General features: G+C 42.1%; 1 protein-coding gene and 1 long non-coding RNA gene across 3 annotated transcripts; one reads left to right on the top strand and one right to left on the bottom strand.

The window, feature by feature from the left end:
* Positions 1 to 1,377: 1,377 nt before the first annotated feature.
* LOC117589547 lies at positions 1,378 to 2,100 on the bottom strand. The gene is made up of 3 exons (XR_004574220.1): positions 1,988 to 2,100; positions 1,773 to 1,867; positions 1,378 to 1,718 (listed from the first exon to the last, which is right to left on the bottom strand). It is a non-coding gene; the product is annotated as an uncharacterized LOC117589547 (long non-coding RNA).
* Positions 2,101 to 3,497: 1,397 nt separating this feature from the next.
* On the top strand, positions 3,498 to 13,373 carry LOC117589546 (protein phosphatase PP2A 55 kDa regulatory subunit). Of its 2 annotated transcripts, XM_034281552.1 has the most exons (6): positions 4,887 to 5,042; positions 5,955 to 6,268; positions 6,309 to 6,427; positions 10,750 to 10,901; positions 10,961 to 11,764; positions 11,834 to 13,373. In XM_034281552.1, exons 3-6 carry the CDS (start codon positions 6,421 to 6,423, stop codon positions 12,200 to 12,202), a joined length of 1,332 nt encoding a protein of 443 aa, XP_034137443.1. In that variant the 5' UTR covers positions 4,887 to 5,042; positions 5,955 to 6,268; positions 6,309 to 6,420; the 3' UTR covers positions 12,203 to 13,373. The 2 variants fall into 2 exon arrangements, with proteins under 2 accessions (XP_034137441.1, XP_034137443.1); XM_034281550.1 differs by lacking the exons at positions 4,887 to 5,042; positions 5,955 to 6,268; positions 6,309 to 6,427 and adding an exon at positions 3,498 to 3,684.
* The last annotated feature ends 210 nt before the right edge of the window (positions 13,374 to 13,583 follow it).

Raw genomic sequence — 13,583 nt, 5'->3', positions numbered from 1 at the left:
CGCGTTTTTAACGTCGCCGCGTTGACTGTTTCGCCTTATTGCGGTTTCCTTATTTTATTTCATTTGTGTGAAACGTTGAATTAAGTTTAAATTAGTTTACAGTGCCTTTGTACGCTTTCGCTGGCTGTTGCTACTGTTTGCTGCCAGTGTGACGACACAGAAAACTCACAACATCAAAGAAAGTACAGTGAAGTGAAGTGTCAGTGCAGATTGAACCGTTACAATTCTGACACTTGCCGACTGAGAAAGAGAGTGCATGACAGAGAGATAGAGAGAAACAAACCAAACAAAATTACAGTTTGAATTTTATAAATAGTAACTTTTAAAAATAGCTTAATGCATAAACAAATTATGACATATCGAAAGACTGTGTTATTAAAGTATTAGGTGTTTTTCTCGTTGACTTTTGGTTTTGGCTAATTCCGGAACCCTTGTTGTCGCTACTGCTGCTTCTGAGGTAAGGTTTCGGTTTGCTGCATGGTGCTAATGTTTATAAATTTGCGCGCGTTTTCGGATATGGCAAGACAGCTGTTTCAATACCACACCATAAATATCTATTCCGATCAGGTCTCCTAAGATTGTTTGCTATTATCGTTTGGCAAGAAGGTAAAGATGCTCTGGCAACTCCTGTGACTGCTGCCTGTCATAGGTAGTATCGCCAGCAACACCTGATCTGCTTGAACTCTTATACATATACACTTAGAACGCATATTATACGCTCCCCCTGTGCCGTAACGTAACCACGAGATCACCAAGTTTCAGTTGTTGACGTTCTTGGCGGTTTTTGAGGTTAACAGCATTTTGAGGCGGCTTTGTTTCGACCCGAACCGATCCGAGCCGAACTCCAACAAAAGCAACAACTATTGAGTTGTCTTGGCCATGTAGAGAGGCCTAGACGGCTTAAAAACAATTAATAGCTACTATTTTGTCACTCGGTGACTTTTATGCCAAAATATTTGCCCAAGCTGTTGGCATTAGCGAATAATACAAATTGCTAAAGCACGCGCAATCTCTCGCTTACATTTTTCCGCCTCTCCACCGAATCCTACCCCTTATAAGTGGTGGGTAATTTGTTCTGGCCAGAGCCTGTCCCGTCATGTTGTGTTCTCCAATAATAATATGAGTGTAGTGTACGATGGATTGGTGTTTGTCCGTATGCTAATTAGTTTCATCATATCTCAAGGGGTGGGTCTGATACGGGACGAAGTCCCGTAATTGACAGTTTGATAAGCACAATATTGGATTCGGTCCTCATCGATCTGCTTGGAATTGTTTTGGGGCGGAGGAGACACACAAACGCGCACGTATGTATGTACGTATGGTAGCAATCAGAGTGTTTGTTTATATTTTACTCAATCACTCACTCTCTCCCTCTACTCTTCCGTAAATAACAAATGCATCTGTTCTGCGTACCGCCAATTGCTGCCAAACTGTCAACACTTTGATGGACATATTTCAGACAGTTTGGCAAGCGCCCGCCAGTATGAAGTGCTAAATATAAATCAGTTCTGTTCTAGCTATAGAACCGTATCCCAATCCCCAGTCCTCCTACTCTGCCGCATCAAAAGCAAATTAGGCGAACAGACGAGAAGGGTTGACATGTCCAAAAATAATCAAAGATTTGGCAGGAACAACGTCATTATACCTGGCTGGGCACCTGATGAGATGGAGATGGGGGGAATAGGTCTCGTGTCGCACGTGCTTGTGTGGCTCTGCAACTGTAAGACTTCTATTTATATTTTGCTGTTCATGCGTACAGAATTTACCCTCACCTTCGGTGTGCGCCGTCAATGCAAAACATTCAGTTTTTCTTGAGTTTATTTGGGATTCTTTTCCCGCTTCCGCTTCCCACATGGTAAAAGAAAAACTACATACAATCAAAAACAAATCTTGATATCATTATTTTCCCAAAAAATGTGTGTTCGTGTGGGTGGGTGTTTGTAGTTATTCTGTAATTTCTGTGGAAAACATTTGTTCGTTTATTTACCAACGGCGGGCAGAGTATGCTTTTCTGTTGGATTCTTCCTTTTCGGTCTGCCATGACATTTGTATTTCCCAATTTCCCCAAGATCTTAATGCATTATTCGCCCCGCTGCTGGCACTCACGTTTCTTCAAAGAGGAGACGAAGACATTGAAGACGCAGCCCATTAATTGGATTACAATTCTCTGCATTTTCCCTTTGTGGCTGTTGTTGCTGTTATTTTGCACGTTGCTCTCTCTCTCTCTCTCTCTCTCTCTCTCTCTCTCTACTACTCTTCTTTCTCTTCTTTGCTATTAGTCATACATGTACATACATATAAACATGTGTGCGAGGGGGGGTCAGGCTCTTCTACTTGTTGCGTAGCGATTAAGCACTGGCTAAACGCGACAGCAGGTGATTTGAAAAGCATCGAAAAACGGTACATCATTTACATGTATAGATCCACTGTTCCAAAAAGGATATTTATCTGACCTTATCTTTAACATCTTACAATACAAGAGGTATAACCCTTCTCCTCTGTTTCACCTCTGTTGACACCTGCTGCAAATCAGCACCTATCTTGTTAAGAAAGTGCTTAACTTTGCATATCTCTCCATTATGCACACCACCTCCCCTCTCCATTGCACAATCTTTCTCCTTTAATGACGGCCACAGTGCGACGTGGGGGAATTTCGTCTTCATATTGTAACCGTATATCCGTATGGTATGTATGAGAATGTGTGCAATAAAATCGTACACATTCACATATGTATGTACCTATACGTATATGTAGACGTATGCCAAATTACATTTTACTGTAGATTTGTGCCATTTTGTTCTTTTACAATGTTTTTTTTTGTTTTCGCACTGCAAAAGTTTCCACTCTGACGTTCACCGTTAAACTCTGCGCGCGCCATTTAAATATTTGAGCTGGAGATTAGCGAAATGGGATTGCTTTTTTGTGTAATTGTTAATTGGAATGCCGACTCTTTATTTATTCTTCTATCAGTCTAGGCCGTTCCGTTGGCATAGAATATGGTGCGGTGTGGAATAAATTGAATAGGCAGTCATAAAATGTGGCTTATATAGATAAAGTTGCTAAAAACAAAACGCTGCTGCAGACAAGACACACCTCTCGTTCAGGTTCTGGGCAAAACTTTAATTTATGAAGCACGCAGACGGCGAAATTGAATTCAACCCGAAAACAGATGTTTTGTTCTCTTTCGCACAAAACATACCGTACCCGTAATTTCTAAGTTAAACAATTTGCGCAATTCATTTGTTTGAGAGACCTCAAGAGACCCACCCCACCACAATCACCCAGCGAGTGGGGATCTCGAGATGAGATGTGCTGGACAGGTGCTAATTGCCTGACAAATTCGAAAACACGCAGCCCGCTCATGTGCCACGCCACCGGCTCGCCGACAAGAGTCTTGGGCAAATATGCATTATACAATCTGTGTATGCAGCTGAGCAGTGAGAAACATGTTAATAGATTCGATCATTCAATTTATTTACAGCATCTCGGGGGTATCCGATACTTGAACGAAAATGGGCCGATGGGGCCGGCAGAGTCCGGTGCTGGAGCCGCCGGATCCACAACCACAGGCACAGCCTCCACCCGCCATCCCGCCGCGCACCTTTATGAGGCAGTCGAGCATCACAAAGATTGGGAATATGCTGAACACGGCCATCAACATAAATGGAGCCAAGAAGCCGCAAAGTAAGTTTACGATTTTAAATATTCCCCCACAAATCTTAACAGCATTCATTCCATATGCGTTAACAGACTCATTTTTGTGTTTGCAAACATTCATCATTGGCCATTTTCCCACACTGAACCGCCGCCACACCGTTCGTTTATGGTAGCCTGGAACTCTAATTCGAAGATTGCTCCGGAGCTATCGATATTTTTCAAACAGTCGTCGAAACTAAGAAAGTAAAGCCAAATCAGTTACATCTTCAGTTATATGTACTCCATTGATATAACCCACGGAAATGTTTTGGTTAGTAAGAAAATATATATATATATATCGATGTACTGGTATCAATATATACATATTTAGCATACACAGGTTAGGGGCATTCTGATACTCTTTGGGAAAATAGGGTATCGGAACTACCATACGCATGCTTTTCAAATATCCGTTGAGGATTCTCTCTTCTCCGTGCTCCTCACTTCTTTCTTCTTCACTCTCTGTTGTTATTCCATCCTCACTCACGTTGTATGAGGCAGCAAAATGCTCCGAAAAGTAATCAGCATTGTTCCCCAACATGGGCACGGAATGATCATCACTATGATACCTTTGGGAAAATGGATATCCTTGATTTAGTAAAGTTTAAACATCTTTAGCTCCAATAAATGCAAAAACATGTCAATCTGTGTTGGTGAGCCTTCTTAACGAAATTGTTCAGATTATATATACTGAGAATGTATCTAGTCTAGATACTATCTGGATAGTACATATATACATAGAAAACATGTGAAAAGGTTAAAAGCATTATTAATGTTTAAAAGGAGCTGGTAAAAGGGAATTGTGATACCTATTATTGGAAAAAGGGTACACAAGTGCCCATACTATCGGTTGGCCAGCAATTGTCAAGCGACGTAAAATCCCATTCCCACCAACGAAACTTTGAATGCTATTTTTTTGGTTGATAATAATAAAGACAAGTCATGAAAACCAGACAATCTTGTGGAAAAATGAATGATGATTCGAATAAAACTACACTTTTTAAACTGAGAGTCCTAACTAGTTAGTAATGTTAAAGAGAAGATCAAAGTCGAGGAAAATGATTTAAGATTTACGGTATATTTACAGTATGTTTTGAAAATGAAAGTATATATTTCGGTATATTTCCGAGGGTCTGTCAGTATATTTTATCGAAAATTCCGCGGTCACACTGGTCACCCTGCTAGGGAACTAAAGTGCGAAATTTGCAACAAAATTTTTTACTTCCATTTTTGCGTTGAATTTATCGTAATCTATTAGTCATATATTAAGCTAGGGTTATAAACAGTGCTCCAGTTTTGAATCGGCAATCCAATTGCGTTATTTCAGCCGTGTACATAGTCTAAAAGTGCGTAAACGTAAATAGAAGCCGCTTTGCAAAAAATCCACTCATTACGACGCAACGACGAAGCAGTGCAGCAAAAGAGGCGGCAAAAAGCGGAAGAAGAAGCATGAGGACCAGCGGCCGCAGCACAGAATCTCGCTTCAGCCACAAGCTTTGCCATTTTTGATTTTGATTTGATTGTTCGCCCAGACGCGCCCGGCCCCCGGACGGACGGACGGTGTGATAGTGTCTTTGTGCCGAATCGCTGCGTGTTAGCCAAAATAAATAAAGTGAAATGCATTAAAATCGAATCGAATATTGATTGTGTGTGTCGCGTCCGCTAAACAAAGTATCAGTCACGCGGTTTTTGGACCAGAAAGCCAGTCAAATGCATAAGCCACTGCAGCTGTGAGAAAGTGCTCTGAGGCCTGGAATCAGAATATATATATATATACGTATACATGTACCTATGCACGCTTTGAAGGTTAGATTTTATATATATTTGTTCGGTCGGGTGAAGAAAACGCGATAAAACAAAGGCACAAAACGAGCGACGCAAAAACGCGAATGTCTGTGCTGTGCTGCCTACTGCGGATATAGTGTGTTTGTGTGTGTGTGTATGTGTTTGTTTTGGCAAATGCAATAAATAAAAAGTAATCTTAATTATTAAGCAATTATTCCGTGTATAATTATCGCGCTTACAATGCCACGGTTTATTAGAACAGCGGGAGAACGAGGCGGCAGTGTGAAGTAATTTTTGTGCTCATCTCACAACCACCGGCTGCACTCCTACTCTCTCGCTCGCTCGCACACACACACATTCACACGCGCAAAAAACGCACGTTATACTGCTGCCCCTTCCGCTGCTTATGCTGCGTCGTCGTCTTCGTAGTTGTGTTCGTCGTCATACAAAAGAAAAATTCCCCTACTTTGCAGTTTCTTCCCCACATGTCGTCGTCTCTACGTGCTTAAGTTGTGTGTTAAAAGCAACCACAAATATATGCATTGATATAAACCAAAGTATAATCAAAGAATACCCCAACGGAGAAGCAAAAAACAAAAGGAAACTGCGAAGGAAGCAAAGTCAACGAGCGCTTAACGTCCTCTTCTTTTCATTTGTTCGTCGGCGTTTTTTTTTGTTGTACATGCAGTGTTAGAAAGCTCCTGTGGCGACAGCGAAAAGAAACCGCGCTTAACTCCTCCACAAAACACAAAAACGGCAACACAACAACAACACACATACACGCACAGTTGAGAGAGCGGTTTCAGGCCAAAGAGAGTACGAATAAGACAGCGCGAGCGCGGCTCCTTGGCCTTCTTTCTGCTAGTGTGTGGTTGTTGTTGCTGCTGCTGCTTGTGCCGCCGCCGTCGCTGCTTTATCGACGCAAACTGTTCAACTGTCATGGCCGGTAAGTGAATTCATCCTCTCGCTCTCCCGCCCGCCTTAATGGGGCTGCCAACTGTCGTTGTTTCTGTGTGCGTCGGTGTGTTCTCGCGTTTCATTTTTATTTTGGCATTAAATTTGCAACAGCACATAAACAAATTCTCCTTCCCATACCCCGTGAAGTAAACAAACTGGTCAAATGCGTTCCGTCGAGCTAAAAACAACTTTTCCCTATCGACTAGCATTGATCTTTGCACTTGAGCGAAATGCCGCTAGCTACGTGAGCGGAATACACGCAATTGACAGGCCTGCCCTGCCCTGCCCTGCCCTGAACACCTCCTTCCCGGTTTCGGACCCACGCTTCCCCTCCCCATTCAATTTTCAAACAAATGCTCGCCCCCGCCCGACAATTGCAAGTCGTTAAGGAAAAGCAGTCGTAAGGCACACTTGTTTACCCTTCCAGAGAGGGGTGATGTGATGTTATCTGTCTGTCGCTTTCTTAAATATGCTTCAACATCTCATGACCAGATCGAACTAATAAATAGGGGTGAAAGGCATCGTTTTCAAAATGTCTGAGTATATAAAATTCGGTGGCCATTTTATTATTTCCTTCCTTGATCGAAGTCAAAGAAATACTTCTGGCGGACAGGCTTACTTTTTGGTTCGGTTCACAGAGAAATACATATACAACGTACATATAAGTGAGCGTGGACCCCACGCTTCCCTGAGGCACAGACACAAAACTACTATAATTAAATAACAAACAATTGCACAAGCATTGAGAATGCGGCGTACAAATGAGGTGGGTCAATAGATGGTGAGTGCTCGGATCTGGATCGTGTTTTGCCTTGTGTAAATTGAGCTAAAGTCAACGATGTCGTTGCTGTTGCTGTTGCCGTTGCCGCAATGGACCAAAGACAGCCAACCTCCCCCAACCGTGTATCCCCTTCAGCCATATTCTCTCTAAATTTTTGCCCAGACGTGACGTCGCAGAGCTCTCCGTTTGTGTCCATATCTGGATGTGGATGGTGGATGTGGATGCGGTGCATGTGATGTATGCAAAATTATTTTGCCAATTTCATATGCTGCCGTATCTGTTTTTGCTGTTCGTGTTGTTGTTCTTGTTATTTCCTTTTGGATGTGCGAAGCTCGTTTTGTCTAAATAATGTATCTGCAAGATACGCACAAGTAGCCAGCGACGACTCGGACTGGGGTGTCATGTAAATAGTTAGTAAAACATTGTCACTAAGGGATACTACACTACACAAGTTTTCGATGTTTCATTCATATCAGGGGGCCAGACGAGGCAGGGAAGCGAACAGCCAAAGATAAGAAAATGAGAGGGCAACGGAGCGCAACAACGGAACGGTAAGGTGACAGATTGATGTGTACCTTAGATTAGATTGGATATGGTAATTGGCAGGGCGATGGTGGGGAAATGGTGGGAAAGGGTGGACAACCAGGAAACTATTTTCTTGTTCTGTTCTCAATTTGTAATATTATGTTTGTAAATTTGTACTCCTCTAAAAAGCCACATGATGCGCAAAACATTATATTTAATGATGTTATGTTGTTTGTTGCTTCGTTTCAGTCTATTCGATTTACTAGAAGGATGCTTGGGGTAGTTATTGAATGTATGTTTAAAGATGAAGGGTGGTCGGGTAGGGCTGGTCTTCAGAAAAGGAAAATAAACTGTCTTAAAGGAGTATTTCGAAGTTAAAACTTAACTGGAGTAGCTCTAGCTCGAGAGACAACCAGGGAAGTGTAAAAAAACCGCATTCATTGCTTGCGCATACCCAGCTAAATGCGTATTTGACTAGAATTTCGCTGATTAGGATTTTTGTTGATATTTTCTTATATTGCTTTCAAATTTAAGAATACAAGTCAAAATTTGTGCCGAGACAACTCTAATAATTTAAATTGAATAATTTTGAATACATTTTCACCAAGGCAGCTGTCTGCACTGCTTGAATGTCGTAATGTAATGGAATGTAAGCAGTTCCTAATGTTCCAGCTGCTTTTCTTTTCTCCTCTGTTTGTCCCTTTGTCCTAATTAATCCTTTTGGTAAAATATTCAAAATTGCCTACTGATTCGGTCATGTAGAAGGAGCCATTTCTCTGATGTTTTAAAAGCCAGCTTTGAATATTGTCTAATGTTTGGCTGCCAAAAAAAGGATTCTCTCTCAAGTAGAACCTTCATTCCTTTGTTACGTATGTATTTCACTTTTCTATTCTCTAGCTCTGTGGCAATGCCATTCTCTAGGTCGGGTTTATGCGTCTGCTGTCTAGCACGGGTGCCTCTGAGCCCTGGAGAGAGATAGAGAGAGAAAGGAGAAATAGCGAGAAAGAGCAGCGACATCGCGTGATTGTGTTAAATAATTGTGTCAATATTTGAGTTTCATTATTTTGCTCCATTTTGCGCCCGCTCATGAAAATCTACTTATCTCTTTATGTGTTGTACAATAAGCTTTATACTCGTACACACATAGGATCTGCATCGGTATGTACTCAAGCATCTAAAAAATAAATAGACAAGCGACTAGCGAGAGCAATTTCGGATTTTTTGCTATTTTTTCTATATACTTTTCAGCAATTATCCAAGATTTATTTATTTTCTGTTATTCGTGTGCCATGGGAAACCATGCGACCGCGTTTGGGGAGCAATTATATCATTGCAGCACCAAAACAGATTCGTTTTGGGTTGATGGAAGTCAGAAAATGGATGGGAACTGAGAAACTATGGGTGTGATAGGTAGGGATGTACTGGATGCATTTTTTTTTTAAATATCCGATTGGGGTAAATGTTCAATGATTGTAGATGCAGTAATTGATTTTCGGATGATCACAATATTGAGACTTAATAATCAATGGGAGAAAAGTACTTTGGATGCATATCTTTCTTTCTTTGCTAAATAGTGTTCTGCAGTATATTCGTCGAGTTCAATGACTAGAAAACTGTAGTGTGGATGTGGGCGGTGGTGTTGGTGTGGCAGGTCTGTCGTCTCTCGGTCTATCGTATTCTCTAAATATCTAAGAATAGATTATAGGCCGAGTTATGACTGACTAATTAACCGACTGCCTTTGATCCTATTATGGAAGGGTAAAGCCGGGTAAAGAACGAACATAGTAGAAGGAAAGACAGAAGACAGACAGAAACACACACACACAATTGCTGCGCCTCGTCAATCACATCTCATGACGTAGTCAATGGCAGCCAGAGCAGAGAAACGGCAGCCAACGAACAACAGGCCAACAACCAATAACCAGCCCAATAATGAGGTCACAGCACATGGGACTGGGCGGGGCAAGGGCGTTGTGCCTGTGACTGTAGTAGTAGTGCCGCAAAAATCAAACAAACAAAAGCAAAAAATGAATATTTAGAAATGATGAAAAAATTGGCAAAATTCAGATGCCACAAAAAGGGGAAAGAGGAAGGGAAACCATAGACAAAAAGACAGAGGAAGTAAAACACGTACAGTGGGCACCCTGTTTCGGTCAATGCTGAGGAAATTAAATGTATTAAATAAATAAAATTACAACATTTAAATCGATTTGTGTGAGTAATTAATTACAATCTAAGAGTAAGTTGGATTCTCCAGTGGAAATCGGCTTCCATTCATTACCAAAGTATTCAATTTAATACAATCGGAAGATCAGGGATCACGAAGGGCTAGGACAATATTCTTTAAGGTTTGCTTGAAACTATGGCATCCTCTGCAAGGGTATAAAGACAGAAAAGCATTTTCAAAATTAATGTTCTTATGTGTTCCATATGAAAGCGTGGGCGGTGGAGAGGACGCTTAAGTCAGAGAGATACCCCCAGCGATGGGGATTGGAATGGGGACGTGGTCCAACGTCATCGTTTACACAACGTACCGCAATCGCGAAAAGTAGTGCTGGCAGGCCGGAATTGGCAAACACAGAGACGGGAGGAAGGAGAATAGAAACTGAAACCGAAACGGAAAGAATATTTGGCCAAGAGCTTAAAGGGCTTTAAAGTGCGCTGTTCCATCATCGGAGCAGACGACGATGAGAATCCAAGTGGATGTTGGTGTGGTGATGGGTTGTGGAAGGCCAGGAATGTCGTCATTAGCAAATATTTGAGCAAGACAGGACAACGACGCCGTCATCGTCATCAGGTCGTCCTTCCCAGAGCTACCAGCTATTGATTCGACCATTCGAGTGTGAGTGCGAGAGAGTGCTTGAGAGACGATGAGAAGAAAATCAAATGTAACAAGTCCAAAGCTTCGGGTCGGGCAGGGCCAATTGCATTCAGCTAAGGGAACTCGAACAGACCGAAAGTGTCATCTACAATAATCATCATTTGGCTGTGCTCTCTCTTTGCAGGTAATGGAGAGGCGTCCTGGTGCTTCTCACAGATTAAGGGCGCCTTGGACGATGATGTCACAGATGCGGATATCATATCCTGCGTGGAATTCAATCACGATGGCGAGCTGCTGGCCACCGGCGACAAGGGCGGTCGCGTCGTCATCTTTCAGGTAAGTGCAATCGGGTTGAATTACGTATATAAATACTGATACTTTGTTTCGATTTGCAGCGTGATCCTGCCTCGAAAGCCGCCAATCCGCGACGCGGCGAATACAATGTCTATTCGACATTCCAATCGCACGAGCCCGAATTCGATTACCTCAAGTCGCTGGAGATCGAGGAGAAGATCAACAAAATCCGATGGCTGCAACAGAAGAATCCCGTGCACTTTCTGCTTTCCACCAACGACAAGACGGTCAAGTTGTGGAAGGTCAGCGAGCGCGACAAGTCCTTTGAGGGCTACAACACGAAAGAGGAGAACGGTCTGATCAGGGATCCCCAAAATGTAACCGCCTTACGAGTTCCTTCTGTGAAGCAGATACCGCTTATGGTGGAGGCCTCGCCGCGTCGCACCTTCGCCAATGCACACACCTATCACATAAATTCAATTAGCGTTAATTCCGATCAAGAGACGTTCCTCTCCGCCGACGATTTGCGCATCAATCTCTGGCACTTGGAGGTGGTCAATCAGAGCTACAACATTGTCGACATAAAGCCAACCAACATGGAAGAGCTCACGGAGGTGATCACTGCAGCTGAATTCCATCCGACGGAGTGCAATGTGTTCGTCTACTCGAGCTCCAAGGGCACAATACGTTTATGTGATATGCGTTCGGCGGCGTTATGCGACCGGCACAGCAAACAGTTCGAGGAGCCCGAGAATCCAACGAATCGCAGTTTCTTCAGCGAGATAATCAGCTCCATCAGCGATGTTAAGCTGAGCAATTCAGGGCGGTATATGATATCCAGGGATTATCTGAGCATCAAGGTGTGGGACTTGCATATGGAAACGAAGCCGATTGAGACCTATCCGGTGAGTGTGTGGATTGCGCTACGGATTAGACTTTCTCTTAACTATTGCCATGTGTTTCTCTTTTTTTAGGTCCACGAATACCTGCGCGCTAAGCTGTGCTCGCTGTATGAGAACGATTGCATTTTCGACAAGTTCGAGTGCTGTTGGAACGGCAAGGATAGCTCGATCATGACTGGCAGCTATAATAACTTTTTCCGTGTCTTTGATCGCAACTCGAAAAAGGATGTCACGCTGGAGGCCTCCAGGGACATTATTAAGCCCAAGACGGTGCTCAAGCCGCGAAAAGTTTGCACTGGCGGCAAACGGAAGAAGGACGAGATCAGCGTGGACTGTCTCGACTTTAACAAGAAAATTCTTCACACCGCCTGGCATCCGGAAGAGAATATCATTGCTGTGGCTGCGACCAACAATCTATTCATATTTCAGGATAAATTTTAGCCAACACTCTATGAACCAGAATACACCAGAATCACACACCCACAACAACAGCAGCAACAACAACAACAAAAAACACGCCTGAGCCTCAGCCACAGCAGGAGCCATTGCCCTTGCAGCAGTCGCCTCATTTTATTTCTAATGTTAATTCGATTGTTTTCCCATTCAATTCAAATGATTTGTTGTTTGTTAAATTATACCTCTCTCAGGCCCCCCCCCCCCCCCCCCCCCCCCCCCCCCCAACCCTTCCATACCTGTACCCCAACAAAATCTTAAAAACAAAACATAATGCCATAGCAAATGATTTGTACATTTTTTGCGCATTGTTCAGGCGCCCGCAACAAATGTGGAACAAAAAGAAAACTTAAGAGAAATGATGAAGTTGAGATAGTTCGAGAGAGAAGGAAAGAAGCGGAAACAAATTTTTTATACATAACATTTATAAATAAATAGCGTAAAGTTGATTTCTTGTAGCGCAATTGAAAAGGCAACAATAAGAGGTACCACTAAAGTTTCATGATTACTGATAAAAGAACAGATGATTTTCCCTAAAATTATGTATAATTAGAGAAGCCAGCGCCCAAGTATTTGTAATACAAATTATTAATAATAATATACAACAAAAACATAAACAACAAAAAAACAATGATAATGATTATGATGATTATGATTATGATGATGAAATGCAATGCATACTGTAATATTCTTTCTGTTTGCTTGTTAAGTTTAAGGGAGAAATGAAAACGAAAAAAAGTCAAGTCAAGGAACCCTGTTAGCTCTTTTCTATACACACACATATATACAAATACTACACACACACAACCACACATATATATCTGATTGTTTATGCGCTTTCGACCAAGTTCATTCCATGCTACAATAATATCAGAGAGATGATGTCAAAGTTTTGTGTCTCATCAGAATAGCTCTGGAGTTTGTCTCTCAGTCATTGCCTGCTCCTCGCTCATGCGACGAAGCACAGCAAACAATTCAAAATGCTCATTTATAAACACACTTTTTATTCACTAAGAAGAATCCAGAGGAATAGAGGCAGTGAGGAAGAAGTAAGAGTATGAATAAAATGCGTTGATATAAACGATACAACACACATTTATAAAGCAAAACGGCAGCCTAAGTTTAACCTCTAAATTTAGTGCTACCAATTCGTTTAATTAAAAAAAAAAACTATCTAAAAAGAGAAAGCAAGATCATAAAAACAAAACAAAAAGAAAAACTATTTTTATACGCTACATTTTAAGCTAAGTATTGCTACTTTTAGTTCGACTATGCGTGCGTGCGTCCAAGACCGATTCTCACATGTAGCCTGCCTTCCTGCCTACCTACCCCATGTCCCCCATACATCTCCCATATACCATTCTTTCCG

Source organism: Drosophila guanche, unplaced genomic scaffold (genome assembly GCF_900245975.1).
Source record: "Drosophila guanche unplaced genomic scaffold, DGUA_6, whole genome shotgun sequence".
In the NCBI taxonomy this organism is placed as follows: domain Eukaryota; kingdom Metazoa; phylum Arthropoda; class Insecta; order Diptera; family Drosophilidae; genus Drosophila; species Drosophila guanche.
This window is presented reverse-complemented; position numbering and strand designations above follow the sequence as displayed.